Below are 20,014 nucleotides of genomic sequence, written 5' to 3' on the forward strand. Positions count from 1 at the left end.
TGATCTATAATTCTGTCACTCAAATGTATCTGGATCTCAGTTTCCTCAGCTGTAGAATGAGAGTACTGGACTTGATTGCCTCTGACAAGCTACAATCCCATGGATCATGCTCTACAACCCCATAGATCATGTCAAGGTGAGGACTCCCTCCAAAGACTGAAACTCTTCTACATCCACCCATTGGGTGCCATCTTTATTTTTTTAAACCCTTACCTTCCATCTTGGAATCAATTCTGTATATTGGTTCCAATGCAGAAGATTGGTAATGGCTAGGCAATGGGGGTCAAGTGACTTGCCCAGGGTCACACAGCTGGGAAGTGTCTGGGGCCAGATTTAAACCTAAGACCTCCCATCTGTAGGCCTGATTCTCAATCTACTGAGCCATCCAGCTGCCCCCTATTAGGTGCCACCTTCAGGAGGACATCATTGTATCCTCCAGTGTTTGCCAGAGGGTCTATCCAATATGGTAGAGGCCTTTCCTGCTTTCTCTTGGTACCATGAATACACAGGCTAGCCACTGGTTGTCCCTTGCTACAAATAGAAAATACTAGTATGATTACTTATTAAAGACTGCTTTCTATTTTTCCTATTAAAAAGTATTTCAAATTCAAGTCTTATAAAAAGACTCTACTTGAAGGTAAGGAGACTTATTTCTTAACCACATAATCATACACTATGGAAATGTAAGCTGGAATAAAAAGAACCTCTCTGTATATTTACCCAAGGTAGATTCTTCCAAGAAATGTTGCCCTTGGTTAAGGTTTAAAAAACTATATAATAAGCTTAACCTTGAAATTCATAAGGCAGCAAAAATATAGTTGGTATTTTGAGTCAGGCCGCTGGCAAAATGTGAAAAGCTGGGCAAATCCTAAACATTCTGATTGTTTCAAATCTTAGTGGCTCCCCCTGGGGATTCCATTAAAACCTTTCAGTTCTCCATGAATAATGAAGTTATTTGCATAAGTTATAAAATCAAGAGACAGGACAAAGAATATTCCCATCAGGCTCCTTTATTGCATTTGCTTCTGACATAGAACAAAATGGGATTTCCAAACTTCTATCTATGTTCTCACTGGTTCTGCTGGCTTCATCACCAACTGAACAACTAAGCCTTCATTCACATCTAAGACTCAGTGGAATCTCAGAAAAATTCTCTTCGTTATGTAAAAAAAGAAAAAGAAGATAAGGGAGCTAGCCATTTTCTTGTCATTATTAGAATGCTTGAGAGACAATATGGCGGTGCATAGAGAACTGGCACTGGCCATTAGACTGAGGCTCAAGAGCTGCCTCTACTGATTACTGAGAATCACCCAGGGTAAATTACTTAATTTTTCAGTACCCCGGGCAACCTTAAATCACAATGGGATTATGGGATTTGCCTAGGTAAATGGAGTTTCCCCATTGGGGAGTTCCTCAGACTTGGAAAAAAATTCAAATATATGCAGGCTGAAGCTCAAAGAGCCACTTAATCTTTCTCACCTTTGTCTACCCACCCTTGAATTAGTTTTTTAAAAATTAGTGGGTTTATTGTTTACATTAACAGGTCGACACAGAACAAAAATACAGAGATTATAAAGGCCATTTACAGCTCATGTTATCAAGTTCAGAAGGAGGAGAGATTTCCAAAGGAAGTGTTCCAGAGGGCCAACCTTCAACGAGGAGGATGGCCGTCACTTATCCTGAGAGCTTTCCTTTCCTTTTCTTTCCTGGGCTGTCCAAACCCAAGTTCATCTTGGACCCCACCCTTTACAATTCTTAGGGACTTGATAGAATGTCGGGTCCTATCAAAATTTAATTCCTTCTATTTCAGAAAAAAAAATCAAAGAAAAAACCTTTAAAGAGAGTTGAGTCATCAAAGTACATCCCCCAAACAACACTGCCATCTACACAGGACAAAAAACATTTTGAGAGAAATCTGACTAGGACAAGAATGAGGACTAAATCTCTTTGGGTGAAATCCCAGGTAACAGACTATTTTTCTTCCCTACGTTGAGGTAATAAAACTGCTTGTTTGGGGATATTCTGGTGCAAATGAGAAGACCATCACAACCACGGCAACCAGCAAGGAAATTGGTCAAAGTCTGAGATTCTACATAGTGGGAGCATCATAGCTCATCATGATTCTTTGTGAGGTCTTCCCCATAGTTGGTAGCCTGGCTGCCGACGAACATGTTCCAGTTCTCCAGTATTTCTTCTTTGGTTAGCTTCTGATCCTAAAGAAGGAGGAATGTGGGAGGGAGAGGAGAAGAAAGCTTTTTAGTAAAGTTTTCAGGTGTTTTTCAGCCAGAATGTAAGCTCCTAGAAGGCAGGCACTATTGCCTTTTGGTCTTTGTATTCCCAGCACCCAACATCATACCAGGCACACAGGAGGCAGTTAATAAATGCCTGATAATTGATCAGTCCAGGAGATTTCTTCATCTCAGTGTGTCTCCTTGTCTTTAAAATAAGGAACTTGGCTTAGATGTCTTCTAAGGTCCCTTCCAGCTCTAAATTTATGATCCTACGAACCTATGAGATCTTACTTGTTTGGACATTATTCTCTCCTGGACCTCAGTTTCCTCATCTATAAAATGAGAGGAATGTACTAGATAGTCTCTGAGATACCAGATTTGGAATCAGAACACTGAGATTTAAATTCCATCTTACTGTGTGACTTTAGGCAAATGACTTAATCTCTTAGCCTCAGTTTCCTTATCTGTAGAATAAGGCTCTGAGGTATTTTCCAATCCTAAATCCTATGTTCTTTTCAGTATGTAATTAGAAAATTTTGTCTCCTTTGGACTTCATCTCCCAGAATTCTTTCCTAGTGCCCAAATTCCTTTTCCCTTTCTGTTTACATATGTTCTTTATGCTATTGTATATAAGTTATGTGACTCCTCTCTCTCACTCTCTCTTTTTCCTGTGTGTGCGGCTGGGAACGTGGGTTTTTCTTTACAGAGGTTTTTGCTTTCCTTGCTTCAAGTTGATTATTAATAAACCTTATTAAATATAATTCTTGGAAGATTGGATATTAATTTTAAAATCTACATCAATAATCCAAGTGTACAGACCAGTTGTATGATGGAGGTCAATGGTAACTCCGACGCATGGGCTAGGGTCTACCAAAAAAGAGATAACTTGAACTTGGGCAAACTGGTTAAAAGCAAGGTATGTTCCCCTACCTTGTCCTGATCTGACTCGTACACCAAATGCCTGGCTTCTGCTTGGGCATGGTCATAATCCTGAGGAAGGATCCAGTGCTGGATTTCCTCTTTGTCCATCTTCCCATCCTTGTTCAAATCCCGGAAATCTTCAAACTGCTCTCGTTCATTGACCACCCAGTCTGGCTCGGGGCCATTCTCCTCGTGGGCAAACATATCAGCTAGAAAGGAAAGAGATGCTGTTAGTAAAATGTTTTCTCCACTTAATCAGTCTAGTTAAAGATGGAGAAATCTTTGGTAAACTTAAAAGAATTCAGGCTCTTCTCCTATTCTTCCCAAAGCGGATTCACTGAATTAAGCCACTGACATTATAGAGGGGGGACAGCGAGGTGGCGCAGGGGAAAGAGCACTTGGCTTGGAATCAGGAAGACCCATTTTTATGAGTTCAAATTCAACCTCAGATACTTAATTAGCTGTGTGACTCCAGGCAAGTCACTTAACCCTGTTTGCCTCAGTTTCTTCATTTGTCAAATGAACTGGAGAAGGAAATGACAAACCTCTCCAGTATCTTTGCCAAAAAAAAAAAAACAAAAAACCCAAATGGGCTCATGAAGAGTTGGACAGGACTGAAATGACTGAAGAAAAAGTCTAACGCCCTCATCTTATAGACCAAGATACTGACCTCCCTGGTTTCCTTTAAGTCCCAATAAAATTCCCAGCTTCTATAGTCTTCCCCAACCCTTCTCAATCCCAGTGTTTTCCTCTGTTAGTTATTTCCTATTTATCCTGTAAAAGGCCAGCTTTGGATATATTTGTTTGCATGTTGTCTCCATCCCACTGTGAGCTCCTGAAGGGCAGGGACTGGTGTTTGTCTTTTTCTTTTTTATCCCTAGGGCTGGTCATGGCCCCAGCATTAAGCAGATGCTTAATAAAGGTTTATTGATTGATGGATGGATTTGCCCAGAGTTACACAAACAGCCCTAAGTTTGAACCAAGGCTTTCTAAACCGAGCATCCTTTTTGCGATCTCACGCTTGCTTGGGTCGTAAGAGAAAAAGACAAAGCTCCCTCCCAACATCTGGCCCCCCTAATGTCTCGATCTGGAGGCGGAGCTCCAAAGGCGCTGGGCAAAGGGGGCACAGTCAATCAGGGAAGCCCCAGTGTGTGTTGGAATCACCCGGCCGCCTCCTATCAATTCATTTCTGCCACAAGTGTTAATTTGATGCCCCGCATCCCCCCCCCGGCCCCCCAACTCTGACACTTCCCTCCATTATGCACTAGACAAGGGGAAGACACCTGGCACACACAGGGCACCTGTCCACATCTGTTATTCCAAGGAGGGATGCCGCCAAATGTACTTTAATTACTGTGACGCGAAGACTTGTCTATTATTTCCATTGCATGGGAAAAGCGTATCTTAAGGCTAAATATGATTCCTAATGATTAGAAAAGCTTAGCTCTTAATTAGCACGGTACGTGCTGGGTTGCAAAACTGTCTGATGACAGCCTTAGACACAGATGAGATTTTCAAAAAGGGTATTTCGAGGAGTTGTTTTTCCCTCGAAGAATACTTTGGAAAAGAAAGAAGGCACAACAATGCTGTTTCCCCAATCTGAATCCAATGACCTTTCAGCTTGTTTTGTGAATGAAGCATGTTATGGCTAAGTGATTTTGTGGACATTAAGAGTGTGGGAGACCCTCTGTCATTTGAAAGCTGTGTGATCTTGGGCAAGTCACTTGACCATGGTCTGACTCAATTTTCTCATCTGCAAAATGGAGATAATAATAGTATCTTCCCCCAAGATATGTTGCAAGGAAAAAAATGAGTTACCGTTTGGAAAGAATGTTGCAAACCGTAAAGCACTATAGATGTTTTTTGTTTGTTTTTTTAAAAACTTTTACTCTTTGTCCTAGTAACAACTCTTAAGACAGAAGGGCAAGAGTCAGGCAAAGAGGATTGAGTGACTTGCCCGGGGCCACATATCTAGAAGTGTCTGAGGGTAGACTTGAACACAGGTTCTCTAGACTCTAAATTGGTTGGTTTTCTGTCCCCTGTGCTAATTAGCTGTCCCTGTTGTATAAATATTAACTCTTATTGCTAGGATGATGACTGAGAATGGGAAGTCATTGGAGCCAAGAATGACACCATCAATTTACGAAAGCAGCTGCTACAAGCCCATCCCAAAATGGAACAAGATTCCTGGAGGACAGAGACAGTTTCCCCTTTTGGACTCGTCTGCCCAGGACCTAGCACAGTGGATGGCACACTGGGGAATTACAGGATTGAAAGAGACGTCAGTGGCTGTCCAGTGTGACCCATGAATGAAAGGGATTCTCTATTACTGTAAACTTGACAAATGGTGGTCTATTCTCTGCTTCAAGACCTCCAAAGGAAGGAGGATCCACCACCACCTCTCAAGGTGGCCTATTTCACTTTAGGGCAGCTCTAACTAGGAAGGACATTTTTCCTGACTCTAAGTCTCAATTTGCCTCTTCACCACTTTTATCCAAAGCTCCTGGTTCTTCTATCCCTTGGGGTCAACCTGAACAAGTCCAACATTGTTTATAATAAACAACTGATTCATTGAATGGCTGACTCGATGAATGAATGAATTTGGTTTTAGTTTGCACAGGGTCTTTATGGTCAAAACAGTGAGATGTGTAAAAATGGAGATTTTGAACCCTAGACTTCAATTCCCAGAAGTCCTTGGTATTTCCCAGAATTCCCTATAATCTCACCTGAGTCTCCACATTGTCAAGATCACAATTGGTATTTAACTGGCAGTTACACCTCCCCCTCCCCCCTCTTCTCTTCTCTTCCTTCCTTGCAATGATGTAGCAAGTATAGTGGTAAGCTAAGTGTGGGGATTTTAAATGGGCTAACCAGCCATGGGCATGTGGTTTTTATTTGTATCTTGTTTATTCCTTGATTTCTAATGATCCTTAATAAACCTCATAAAATATAATATTTTTATTATTAGAAATATGATTTAATTTTTACAGGTGTGACCCTCAAAGTCAGAGAACTACTATTAGAATAGATGCTACAAAGATAGAGGGAATTGCTAACACAGAGGAAGAGATTCAGGATCTCCAAAGAGTTCAACAATACTAGGAGGATGGGCTAAATAGAGATGAAATTTCCTAGGGAGAAATATAAAATTTTATGCTTCGGTTTAAAAAAACCCTTCTCACAAGCGCAAAATAGAAGACTTGTCGATGGGCCATAGTTGGTAAGAAAAAGAATTTGATGTTTCAGGGGATTATAAAGTGAAGGTGAAAGAAAACTGAGGCTCAGAGAATTCACGGGTAACCATCCGAATTCTAGATCAAAGAATCATAGCACTGAGACCTTTGAGACTATTTAGTCTTTAGCTAAGGTGGGCTTGGAATCAGGAACACTCCTTTTCCTTAATTCAAATCCAGCCTCCAATACTTCCTAGTTGTGTGTGACCTTGGACAAGTCACTTTACCCACACTGCCTAGCCCTTACCAGTCTTCTGCCTTGGAACCAATATTTAGTATTGATTCTAAGATGGAAAGTAAGGCTTTAAAAAAAGGAAGAAAAAGAAGAGATGGATCTAGAATCTATGCGACATGACTCAATCAATAAGCACTTAATAATATATTAAATAATAATCCAGTGCATTGATTAAGCACCTCCTATGTTCCAGGCATTGTATTAAGAACAGAGCATACAAAAAAAGAAAAAAGACAGTCCCTATTCTCAAAGAATCCACATTCTAATGGAGGAGATGGCATGCAGACAACTAGGTACACATAAGTTATACATGGGACAAATTGGAAATAATCAACCGAAGGAAGGCATCAAAATTAAGGAAAATTGTGAAGTTTTCTGTAGAAAACAGGATTCTAGCTGGGATTTGAAGGAAGCCTTGAAAGCCAAGAGATGGGGAGGAAGAGCATTCTGGGCATTGGGATCCAGTGAAAATGTCCAGAAGCAGAAGATTCATCGAAGTGGAGAACTGTCCTTTTTGGGGGTGGGGGGTGAAGATGGGATTAACGCTCCCCTGCCCATTTTTAGATTTAATCACCAGAAGTGTATACATCCCACTTATCCTTAAGTGGGGGAGGTCTGTGACCTATGTGTGCTATAGTGAGTGATGAATCAGAATCAACTGACTGCCTCCTGGGTAGTCCTAAGCAAATCTATAGCTGCAATGGGTCCATGTAAAGTGGAAGGAAGGCACAGGAAGTGATGAAAAGGAAGGGTCTTTAAAGGTGGCAAGAACTTCCTGTGATCAGCTTGGAACTTGACCATGAAGGAGCTCTGGCTTGGGATCTCTGACTGCTCTTTGATTTTCCCTTAGAACTACCATGAAGGTGAGTGAAAAAGGCTGACTCCCTTTCCTGGCTTTTCTGGAGGTACTACCCCTGGAGAGGCCCCTTGTCTTGGAGGAGGCCTCATGGCTAGAACCCTTGTTTAATTTACCTCTGGGCCCCTTTGCTGGGGACTCTGAAGCCCTGCCTGGTTTGGACTGGGCTGGAGTAAATATCTACTCTTTCTCATTTCCTTACTTTTACTCTTTCCCTCTATTTTATAAATAAATTGCTATAAAGTCATTCTGACTTGAGTAATAATTTCTGGCAGCCACATTTTTACATATTTAGTCCAACCCATTAATTTTTTAACCCTTACAGGGGACCCTAGTATTATGTTAAATGAGGCACACTTGTAATTTTGTTCCAGTGTCCAGTTTTAGAGCCCTCCTTCCAAGAGGCACCAAACCCTGGATTTTCCATCCTTCTCAGCTCAGCTCTTCCTATATTATACCTAAGTGTGGATGGGACAGCCTTGCACAGTGGGGCAGAGGGCTGGACTTGGAATCAAGGAGACCAGAGCTGAACTGATGAATGCACCAACAGCAGCTCCAATTCAGTACTTACCAACGTACTCATCCTGATCCACAAATCCATCACCATTCTTGTCGATATCTTCCAGTGTCTCCTGAGGAGGGAAAGGAGGGAGGAACAAAAATGATAAACTTCCCCAATGTGAAAAGAGAAGATTTCCCAACTGCCTGGCTGTCACAGACATATTCCAAAGAGAACTATTCTTTTAATCCTGGTCAACTTTCAGTGATGCACCAAAGCAAGGAATTAGGAGCATAGAGAAATCAAGGAAGGACGGAAGGGTGAAATGAAGAAATGGACGGATGAAGGGAGGGGGGAAGGGAGGAAGAAAGGGAGGGAGGAAAGAAACAGGGAAGGAAATAAGGAAGGAAGGAAGGAAGGTAGAGAAGAATGAAGGAAGGGAGAGAGGGAGGAAGGAAGGGAGAAAAGAAAAAAAGAAAGAGAGAGAGAGACACAGAGAGACAGAGAGACAGAGAGACAGAGAGGGCGGGAGGAAGGAAGAACCGAGGAAGGCTAATCTCTAAACCCAACTTTATTTGGCTTTGGAATCAATTTTGTATTTTTGTAGCAAATTTAATATTCCAACTATGCTTTTTCAGTCTGCTTTAAGTTTTTTAATTATTATTATTATTATTGTTCTTTTGTTTTCACATCATCAGCTATTTCCAATACATTTTGACATTGCCTTGTCTTTCTGGTCTCATCTTAAATCACTCCTCGCTTCACACTGTTTCCAGCCAAGCTGATCTATTCACAGTCTTCTGTTTCTGGCCACCTCTGTGTCTTTGCTCATGATCTTTTTGGGCTTGGAAGGCCCTGACCCTTCTCACCACCAATCATACCTTTCCTTTAAATTTTAGCTCAAATGATATCTGCCCATGCAATATTTTCCCTAATTTCCTCTAACATATGGTCTAAATGACCTTGGGCAAGTCATTGACTTTTCTGTACCTCAGTTTCCCCATCTGAAAAATGAAGGAGTAAGGCCCCTTCCATCTTCAAATATGTGACCCCCCACAATTCTTTCATGCCCCAGTCCCACCACTGTGTCATTTCTTTTTTTCTTAAAAAAAAATTAGTTTATTACATTAAAATTTCCAGATATCTGCCTCCTTCCCTTCCCTCCTCACACTAGAGAAGGCATCATCTGACAAAAGAGATATATGTATCTGTAAAACTATGTCCTACTTATTTCTTTTTATCAGTTGTTATGTCCACTGTGAAGTTTCTTACCAAGACTACAATATCTCTCATGTGCTCAAACTCCTCTGGGTGTAAGAAGGCAGTAAATTCCTCCCTAGTAGCCACTTTGTCACCATCCTGGTCAGCCATGTTGAACCTTCTCTCATCACGGGGCAGCATCTTCTTAAAAGTGTGTTTATCAGATCCATCTTGAAACTCTTCTGGGTTCCCTATATGACATATGAAGGGAAAAAAGTAGGCTGTAAGCTCCTTGAGGGCAGGAGTTACCTCTGTATCCTCAGTGCCAATCTCAGGGTCTGGCACTGTTGTTCATCAGTGTTGTTTATCAGTCACGTCTGTGACCCTATTTAGGGTTTTCTTGGAAGAGATACTGACATAGTTTGCAATTTCCTTCTCCAGCTCATTTTATAGATGAGGAAACTGAGGCAAAGAGGGCTATGTGACTTGATCAGGGTCACACAGCTAACAAGTGTTGAGATCAGATCTTAACTTAGGGGAATGAATCTTTCTGACTCCAATTCTAGTGCTCTATGCACTATGGTAGTACCTAGTCCCTGGCTCACAGCAAGAGCTTAATAAATATTTACTAGATTGGATATATTTCTGTCAGTCTCTGCCCCCTCTCTGTCTCTCTCTGTTTCTCTTCCCCCCCCCCCACTCTCTCTCTGTCTCTCTGTGTATATGTCTGTCTCTTTCTTTCCCTTTCTCCCTCCCACCCCCAACCTATAATTTCATTCTTGTAGAGAACTTCCAGTGTGTAAAAGACTTCTACTGACAGAGATGGGTAACTCATCTGAAACTTCCAGAATGTTGCCTGGGGCTCTGAGAAATTAAGTCACCTGCCCAGAGTCATACAATCTGTGTTTGTCATAGGCTAACTTTGAATCTAGGTTTTTATGACTCTAAAGCTAAATCTCTATTATGCCTCCCAGGGCATTCCTTGAAGCTCTGCAAAATCTCAGGGTGGAGCCATACCTTGCATTTTCTGACACCCTCCACAATGACTACTAGTCACCTAAGGGAGCAGATGTCCTTCCTTAAAAGCAGTTTGGGACAGAAGTATAAAAAAGAAGCTGTACTATTTCCCCAGATGAGGAGTTGGGATTGGAAGGATGGAGGAGAGAGATGACACATTTCCATGCCTCCATCCTTTCAGAGGAGAGGTGGGGGACTATGGATGCAGAATGCAGTATACTGCTATCCAAAGTGATTGCTTAAAATTTTTTTCTTCACCCTGGTGAAATTATCAAGAATAGGGAAATGGGTCTTGATCAATGACACGTGTAAAACCCAAAGGACTTATGGGCCAGCTATGGGAGGGGGGTTGGGAGGAAGGCAGGGAAAGAACATGAATCTTGTAACCATGGAAAAATATTCTAAATTAATTAATTAAATAAATTTTTCCAAGACTTAAAAAAATGAATAAATAAAATAAAATTTTGTTAGCAGAAAGGGTTCAAGTTGGGGGTTAAGGAATGCTTTAAAAAAAAAAGAGAATGTTTCCCAAAGAAGTAAGTGATTTTTGCCACTGAAAAAATGACTGGTAGGAGAGCCTTTTACCCAGGTAGTAGCCATATGTCGCCTGCTTATATTCTTCCCAGGAAATCTTATCGTCTTTGTTCCGATCATAATCTTTCCAGACTTTTGCCACGTTCTCATAGATGTACCGTTTCTGCACCCGTTTGATCCACGTTTTCAGCTCCTCGGTGGTGACGAAGCCATCTCCATCACTATCTATCCTGCCGACAATCTTTCTGGAATGAGAAACTGAGGGTTACTGGGAGGGCAAAGGTGGTCACGGCATGGGAGAAAGCAGAAAACCTGACTATCTAAGCATCTCCAGTTCAGGAAAGCTGCCAGGCACTGCTTTTGGCTGGACCAGCATTTCCCAAACTAATTTGGCCACGGAACAATGTGGGGCTTGAAACAGATGAATGGAACCCCATCGATGCCTATTGGGGGAGGCATCAGAGGGTTTGGCGAGCCTCCCAAAAAAAAGGGAGGGGGAATCTTGAGGCAAAAGCCAGGTTACTGGCTCTGTTTTCCCACTGAAAAGCTGTTGCACAGAATACATATTTTAAAGAAATACATAATATTGTATTTAACATTTTAGAGGGGGGGAATGGCACCAGCATGGGATTCTTCTCATTTAGTCACATCCTGGGGGCCCTGAACAGTATTGGAAAATGCTGATTGGAGGGAGGTCCTGGGTTCAAATCTAACTGTGTGACCCTAGACAAGTCACTTAACCCCGATTGCCCAGCCCTTACTGTAATTCTGCCTCAGACCCAATACACAGTATTGATTCCAAGACCTAAGGTAAAGGTTTTTAAGAAAGAAAAAGAAAAGAAAATGCTGGCCAGCATAATCACAGGGATGACTGCACTTTGGACCTTATTTATCATGTTCTTTTTTTTCTGCTGGCTCACACCTGTCATCTCATTGTTGTTGCTGGGAATCCCCCAAAGGGGAACCCCACCTCTTCACAAAAGCCGATCACTGCCCACTCTTTAAAGGCTTGGAGCCACTAGGGAGTGTGGCCTGGGGGCCCTGAGAGCTTAAGGGATTGGCTGTCGGTCTCATGTACTTATCAATCAGTCAATATTTATTATGGGGGAAGGAAGGTGGCTTTGAAAGGTAGTGGATTGAAAGCCAGGTCCTGGGTTCAAATGTGGCCTCAGACACCTTCTAGCCGTGTGACCCTGGGCAAGTCACTTAACCCCCACTGCCTAGCTCTTACTAACCTTCTGCCTTGGAACACAGTACACAGGTCTGAACCCTTCTCCCATGTATTGAAATGAATTTTTTTGAACTGAAGAGTGGAAGAAGAATTTGGGTGGATCCCAACTAACAGCAGGAATGACAACAAGAGGAGTTTATATATTTTTGAAGTTTGCGACATGCTGAAAACAAACATTATTTTTTTAGAGCCTCACAGTAAGCCTGTGAAGTGGGCATTACAGGCATCCCCATTTTAGAGACATGGAGACTGAGTCCAGAGAGATGAAGTGATTCACAAAGGGTCACAGATCTAGTAAGTGACAGACAGGATCTGAAGACTCAAGGCAGGTCTTAGGAGCAAAGCTCTTTCTTAGGACTTTTATCTCATGTATTCCCCAGAGGCTTAAAGGCTACAAAATCTGGTCCTGACATGAACTCCTCACAAAGATCAAAACTTCTCATGCTGCTTGGCCACCATAGCTCTGGACTTCAGATCCTCTAACAGAAATACTTTATTAGGTCACTAGTTGTCGTTCAGTCATTTCCACTTGTGTCCAACTCTTCCTGCCCCTTTTGGAGTTTTCTTAGCAGAAATACTGGAGTGGTTTGCCATTTCCTTCTTCAGCTCATTTGACAGATTAGGAAACTGAGGCAAACAGGATTAAGTGACTTGTCCAGGGTCACACAGCTAGTATCTGAGGCCACATTTGAATACAGGACTTCCTGACTCCAAGCCAGGCACTCTATCTACTGTGCTATCTTATCCATTTGGAGAGAGTTAATTCAGGATATCATTTTCTCTAAGAGGCAGAGAGGCAGTGTAGTCTTTAATGTAACAGATAAAAGAGTTCATGAGAGTCAAAAAGACCTCTGTTCAATTCCCACCTCAGCCACATATTGGCTGAATTACCTTGAAGAAATCACTTAAAAAAAAAAAAGCCCTTACCTTTTGTCTTAGAATTCATACTAAGCATCAGATCCAAAGTAGAAGAGAGGAAAGGTCTAGGCAATTGGGATTAAGTGACTTGCCCAGGGTCACCAAGCTAGGAAGTGTCTGAGGCCAGATTGGAACTCAGGTCCTCCTGTCTCCAGGTCTGCCTTTCTAGTCACTGAACCATCTAGCTGCTCCTGAGCAAAACACTTTTAATGCTTTGGTGTCCCAGGAAACTCTCCAAGACCAAGTTGCATAGAAGCTGCCCATCTTCATTGGGAGAGGGAGTTTATGCAACAAGATCTCCCTATGCCAAAGAAATCACAAAACCAGAGACTAAAGTCCCAGATATTATAAATTGAAAGGGATCATGGGATTGGTGCTCTGGAGCTGGGAGGGGGCCAGAGACCAAGATGGCCTCTTACAACAACCCCCAGTATGGAGATTTCTCCTCTGTTTCTGCTGGAAGATGTCCCCTGAGGGAGAACCCATCATCCATCCAGAGGCAGCTCATTCCACTATAGGACAGCTATAACTGTTAAGAAATGTGTCCTGATGATAAACTTAAATTGGACTCCTTACACAACAGTCAACATGTCTAATCCCCATCCACGTGGCAGCCCTTCAGATAATTCAAGCCTCATCCCATGGCCTCCCTGAGCCTTATCCAGGCTAAACATGCTCACTTCCTCCAACTAGTTCTCATCTAGCAAGGATCTGGGGGGCCCTCTGCTCCCCTGGCCGCCCTCCTCCTTCAAATACTCTCTGGAGGAAGGCAACCAAGTCAGTACTCAGGGAGAGCATCACAGTGGGACAAGCACTAGAGTGGGCTGCAGGTCCCCTCATCTGACTGAGAGCAGGGCATGCTGGAGCCAGCTCATACCAGCCCACAGAGCTGACCATTAAGTTTTCCGAGGGAACATTTACACCCTGGAAATCAGCAAACACAAATCAGAACTCAATTTGTTACTTTGGTTCATTGACTGGACTTAAGAACATAATGGAGAAGATGGTAATAATTCAGATTATACTTAAAAGCGTGTCCTTGTTCATTTTTGTAAAGAGAATTGTTCAACATCGACCAGCATCTCCCTAGGAAAGGGACTGGGTTTTGTTGATCTCTTCATTCTCCCAGAAAGGAGCAGCTAGATGGTACAAAGGATAGAGCACCCGGTCTGGAGTCAGGAAGATCTGAGTTCAAATCCAATCTTAGACACTTAATAGTTATGTGACCCTGGAAAAGTCACTTAATCCCTAGTGGACCTATGTTCCTCATCTGTAAAAGGAGCTGGAGAAGGAAATGGCAAACCACTCTAATATCTTTGCCAAGAAAACCTCAATTAGGAAAGAATACTATCCACATTCAGAGGAAGAACCGTGGGAGCAGAAACCCAGAAGAAAAACAACTGCTCGATCACATGGTTTGATGGGGATATGACTGGGGATGTAGACTCTAAATGATCACTCTATTGAAAATATGAATATTATGGAAATAGTTCTTGATCAATGACACATGTAAAGCCCAGTGGATATGGGGGGTGGGGAGAGGGGAGGGAAAGAACATGAATGATATAACCACGGAAAAATATTCTAATTTAACTAATTTTAAAAAATAAATGAAGAAAAAGAAAACCTCAAAAACTCCCAGTCCTGGCATTCTATTCATCATGATCTCTAGTTGGCCCATGGCATTTACACTGTTCTATCTCATAGGCTGGGTTCACTTTGGTTTTGGTTTTGGGGAGGTGTGCTTCTCTTATTTTCTTCTGCAAGCCTATAAGCTCCCTGAGGGTCTCTTCTAGTACCTGGCTCATCTCTGGATCCCCCCCCCCACACACACACACACAGTTCCTTGAACATAGGAGGTGCTTGAGAAATATTCAGTGACTTTGTGGACAACACATGAGACTGTTGACATCTTATGCAACATCTCTGGCAAGAGGTCATGGGTAAGTCTCTGCCTGTACAAAGATCTCAGATGGCCGAGTGTCAAGAAGTCAAGTTTGATGCTAATGAGATTTCTGTCGGGTGCAGCCTGGGCTGGATGGCCACCAGCATCCCTTCCCACTCCTGAGAGTCTCTGAATGAAATCAGCTACCTACCTGACTGTGGCAGCATCATGTCCTAGCTCCTAATAATAACAGCTTCCATTTATATAGTACTTTGAGACCTGCCATGCTTTTTACAAACACGATCTCTCTACCTTGCAAAGAAGGTACTCTTATTAACCCCATTTTATAGGGGATGAAAGAACTGTGGGGTAGTAGAGAGAGGGCTGGGTCTAAAGTCAGGAAGACCCAACTTCAAATTCACCTTCAGGCACTTACTAGCTGTGTGACCCTGGGCAAGTCACTTCTGCCTCAGTTTCCTCAACTGTAAGACGGAGATAACAGCACCTACCTCCCAGGGTTGTTGTGAGGATCAAATTGTGCCTTATCTGGTACATAGTAGTCTCTTTATAAATGGCAGCTAAGTGGTGTAGTGGAGAGGGTGCTAAGGACAGTCAGGAGGAACTGAATTCAAATCAGGACCCTGGGCAAGTCATTTATTTACCTTAGTTTCTTCAACTGAAAAATGAGAGGGAGAAGGAAGGAAATGGCAAACGACTCTAGTATCTTTGCCCAAAAAAACCCAATGGGGCCATGAAAAGTCAGATACAGCTAATCAACCATTAAAAAAAAAAAAGTGTTTATTCCCTTCCCCTGTTGACTCTCAATTCAGCCCTCCATCCTCTGTACCAGGGACCTTCTGACAAGCAGCTGGGGAGCTCTCCACCTACTTAGTCCTCCATTCCAAATTCCCCAGTCCTCCTGCTTCAGCCATTCCACACATTTCTGAGCCAGAATGGGTCTCAAGTCCTGCAGGGCAGCAGCCTGATAAAGGCCTTCATTGTTAAGTCAGAACCAGAGGGTGGAGTGGTTGGATCTCTGGGTGAAAAGAATGAGGAGATTGTTTGCACCTGAGACTTTGAAGACTTTCATGGAGTTCAGCGGGATACGCTATCTAGCCCTGACCTATCATTTCCCTCCAAATCTCCAGGGAAAAGGTCAAGCTGGAACACTGAAAGCAGTGCCCACTGATACAGTCCAAAGAGATGGTCTTGGAGTCAGGAGGCCCAGGGTTCAAATCCTTCCTCAGGTGTTTAATACTGCTGTGTGTTCCCTAGGACAGTTATCTGGCACAAAGGACAGAGAGACTCATCTTCCTGGGTTCAAATCTGGCTTCGGATACTTACTAGCTATATGACCTGGGAAAATCACTTAACTTTATTTGCCTCTGTAAAATGATCTGGAGAAGGAAATGGCAAACCACTCCAGGATCTTTGCCAAGAAAACCCCAATGGGGTCACAGAGAGTCAGACAGGACTGAAAAAGGACTCAACAACAAGACCCCGCAATCTATCAGAACCTTGATTTCCCCATCTGTAATATAAGGATGATACCTATTATATCTACCTCACAAGGATTGCTATGAGGACTGTGGAATGGATGCGGTGAATCCTGTGAAAACCTCACAATATGACACCAGCTATGATTCCCCTGAAGAATCTCCAGGGAGAAAATTTCAGAAATCATCAACCTATCAAAGTTCTTCTCAAAGCCACAAGAGCAGCTGGCATAATTATAGAGGCTTCTAAGGCTTTGCATGCCTAATTTCATGGCATCTTCACAACAATCTTTAGGAGACAGACACTGTGGGTACCATTTTCTCCACTTTACAGATGAAGAAACTAAGGCTCAGAGATGAAGTTAACTTCACCTTAAAATTAAGTCTTATTAAATTTCATTTTTATGATAAATATTTTTATTTATTTATCTTTATTTAAATTAAAAGATTTATAATAAATATTAAATTAAAATTAAGTCTTCAACCCTATGTGATCAGCAGGAAGGAGTATTAGATTTGAAGTCAGTAGTCCCAGGTTCAAATTCTGGCTCTGCAATTTACCAGCTGGAATTTGGGACAGATCGACTTAGTTTCCTCATCTGGAAAATGAGAGGGTTGACCTAGGTGACTGATAGAACCCCTCCTGGCTTTCCATCTAGGATCCTGATTCTAAACACCAGGAGAAGAAATCACAGCTAGGGATTTTTCCTGTGCCCAAAGACTGCTTTTGGGGACCCTCACAATCCACAGTCAGTACCAGCATCTAAGATTTTAGAAATCATTTAGCAAAAAAACCCTTTCACTTTCCAGAAGTCCAACCACCATAATAGTAAGGAGTCGCCTAAAAGTTTAAGAGAGGGAAAAGAATGTAAGTTCAGGAAGAACTTCTCCCTCGGAAATTGGAAGATGGAAGAAATGCTGACAAACTGCCTAGTGTGGTTTCTAATTCTGTTCCACATTAACTACAGTCAAGTCAGTCGATAAACCAGAACTTGAACAAGCAGCCTGAGGTAGTGGAAAGCGGACCATGTGGGAGCCTGATCTGATACTTTCCTATCCGAGTGAGCTTGGGCAAGTCATTTAACCTCTTCAAAACAAAGAGGTCCAAAGAGATGATCACTAAGATCCACTGCAATTATTTCAAGCCGAGAATGATACTTTTTCACCTTCTCTTTTCCCTCCAATCCCTCAAACTCCTTTCTGCTAAAGATTAGCAGCCAGCTAAAATTTGGATTTGTCTTGGCGGCTGGATAAGGAGTTGCAGGGGCGAAGGTAAAAAGAAGCAATTTTTTAAAAGTAACTTTCTTAAAATAGGGTCGAACATTGCTCAGGTCAAAGTTAGAAAACTTTTCCTTTGTCATCTCCCGTCCCCTCCCCTCTGATGCAATAATGGGGGGTGGGAGAAGAGGCGGAGAAGGAGCTCTCGCCAGCCTGCCTTCCCTCCCTCCCTTTGCCACGTTATCATCTTATCAAGGGAGGGGAGAGGGTTTCTTTTCCGTGGGGCAGACCGAAGGTAGAGGAGCCCTCCGAACTCACCCCTACCCCAGTCCAGTCCTTGGCTCTTTCGGGATCGCCCAGCCTCCTCCCGTCCTCACAGCTCCCAGGGGCCTCTCCCAACTTTGGCCCAAGTTGCAGCTCCATCCGGCTCGGTGGGCAGTCCCAATGCAGCCCTGCCCCCAGAGCAGCCCAGAGAGCCGGCCTCACTTTCTCTTTGCCTCGGCGGGTACGGACTCCTGGCACCTGCCCTGTGACGTCTCCCTAGAGCCCCCGGGGCCCCGACCTGCCCTCCTCACCCCAGCCGCTCCTTGCTCTCTTCGGGGGTGAGCTGGTCAAAGGTCTTGGCCTCCTCCTTGCCCAGGAAGGCCTCGTGATCGTACTGGAAGCTCTGGTTGTCCTCAGCGGGCCGCTCGCCCAGCTCCGAGTCCGGCCGCACCACGCGCTCCTTGCGCACCGTGGGCTTGGCCCGCAACTGCTCGGGCCCCAGCAGCAGCAGCAGCAATAGCAGCAAGAGCCCCGGCCCCGGGCAGCCCAGCGCCATGGTCCGACCTGCGGCGGCCGCCAGAAAGGAAGGACTGGAGAGGGAGGGGAGGCGGAAGAAGGGCTCTGCCGGGCCGGGCCGGGCCAGGCAGGGCTGGGGTGCGCGCAGAGATCCGCGCGCTGTCCAGTGCGCCCAGGCGCAGTTCAGGGCTCCCCCTGAGCGGCGGGCGGGGCAGATCCTGGGAGGAAGGGGTACCGGAGGAGGGGCGGGGAAAGGCCTGCCCTACCCCCGCCCTCAGAGGGGCCCGCCCCTCGTGCCTGCGGGGGGGCTGGGCTTGAGGAGAATCTGCCCTGGAATGGGCACAGACCGAGCCTGGGCTTTTGCTCACACGTGCATAGCGCTGTATCCATTGGACCGGATCCGGGTTAGGGGTGGGGGCAGAGGAGGGGGAGAGGGTAGCGCCACGTATCCCGACCCGCGGAGGGGGAGCGGGAGGGAGTGCTCCGAGGGGCTACGAGGGGAGGAGGTAGGGGCTAGGGGCCGGGGATGGGCTCTATGCCCCTCCCCTGCTTGCTAGAGAGACGAGAGGGAAGTCGGGACAGGATGGAGGGAACTCAACCCCGAAAGACGAGTGCAAGAAAAGCGACAGATGATGGAATGGAGCTCCCCGTAGCCCCTGAAACTAAATATCACTAAACAAGCACTGCAGTCTACGTGATGGCCAGTAAAATCTAAACTCTTGGAAGTTATGAAATAGTTCTTGTTTTACCTAACGTATATGGGAACGGAACTCTGGGACTAGTAGGAGCTATGGTTTCTTCTGGCTGGGAGCTCTCCCCACCAACACCCAATATGCAACCCTTAGGATCTTAGATTTAAGGCTGAACTTTAGAGGCCAGTCCCCTCACTAAACGGAGAAGTGAGGGGCAAGAAGTGATTTGCCCACCGTCAGCCAACGCAAGTAGCAAGGTGGCAAAAGTCAGTATTTGAACCCAGATCCTTTCTTTCAAATCCAGTACTCTTTCCACACTACCAAGCTGCCTCCAGTAATTAGGAGGATTTCCTGAAAATTACCTGGAAGTTGTTACTTAACAAGGGCCATAGAGTAGCAGAAAAAGGATTTGATCTTGCACTCTGAACATCTGATTCTAATCCTGACAACGTTGGTTTTCCCCCTTTTTATATCTCTAACATTTAGTGCAATGTAGTAGTAGGCACACAGTAGGCATTTAATTCAAACGTAAGTCAGTTCAGTCTAATAAGCATTTGTTAAAGTATTTATCTATATATCTACTTATTTATTAAAAAGCCATTGTGTATGAGTCAGTGCTAGGCAGGGCCTGGGGAGACAAAGATTATGAAACAATCATTGCTGAAGAAACCTACACTTTCCCTGGGGGGAGATACTGTTATCAGTTAGTCAATTGTCTGGCATCTGTTAAATTCTTACTAGGGAGCAGGATCTGGACCAGGCTCTACACTCTCAAGGAATACAAATACTAGAGGGTAGGTAAGAGTGCAGGTAGATACAAGAATTATACAGAGTAAACATTAGGTTATCTCTCAGAGGGAAGGGATGAGAGAATTTAAAGAAGAAAAGTGGATTTTGAGCTGAGTCTTGTCTAAGAAGCTAAAAGGGAGGGATGTGGAAGGAGAACATTTCAAGTTGGGGCAAGAATCCCTGAAAAGAAATGGAGAAAGGAGAATGTACTGTGGGAACTTCTGCAAATTAGGCTGGATTATACAGTTCAGAGAGAGATTAACAGGTAAGAAGACCGGA

At 43.8% G+C, this 20,014-nt stretch overlaps 1 protein-coding gene across 1 annotated transcript; it reads right to left on the bottom strand.

Moving 5' to 3' along the window:
- Nucleotides 1-994: 994 nt before the first annotated feature.
- RCN1 (reticulocalbin 1) lies at nt 995-18,804 on the bottom strand. Its single transcript, XM_001380407.5, has 6 exons — nt 18,050-18,804; nt 10,778-10,971; nt 9,248-9,426; nt 8,048-8,108; nt 3,162-3,361; nt 995-2,213 (listed from the first exon to the last, which is right to left on the bottom strand). Exons 1-6 carry the CDS (start codon nt 18,292-18,294, stop codon nt 2,106-2,108), a joined length of 987 nt encoding a protein of 328 aa, XP_001380444.2. The 5' UTR covers nt 18,295-18,804; the 3' UTR covers nt 995-2,105.
- Nucleotides 18,805-20,014: the final 1,210 nt, after the last annotated feature.

The sequence above is a fragment of the Monodelphis domestica genome, chromosome 6 (assembly GCF_027887165.1).
Source record: "Monodelphis domestica isolate mMonDom1 chromosome 6, mMonDom1.pri, whole genome shotgun sequence".
Classification (NCBI taxonomy): Eukaryota; Metazoa; Chordata; class Mammalia; order Didelphimorphia; family Didelphidae; genus Monodelphis; species Monodelphis domestica.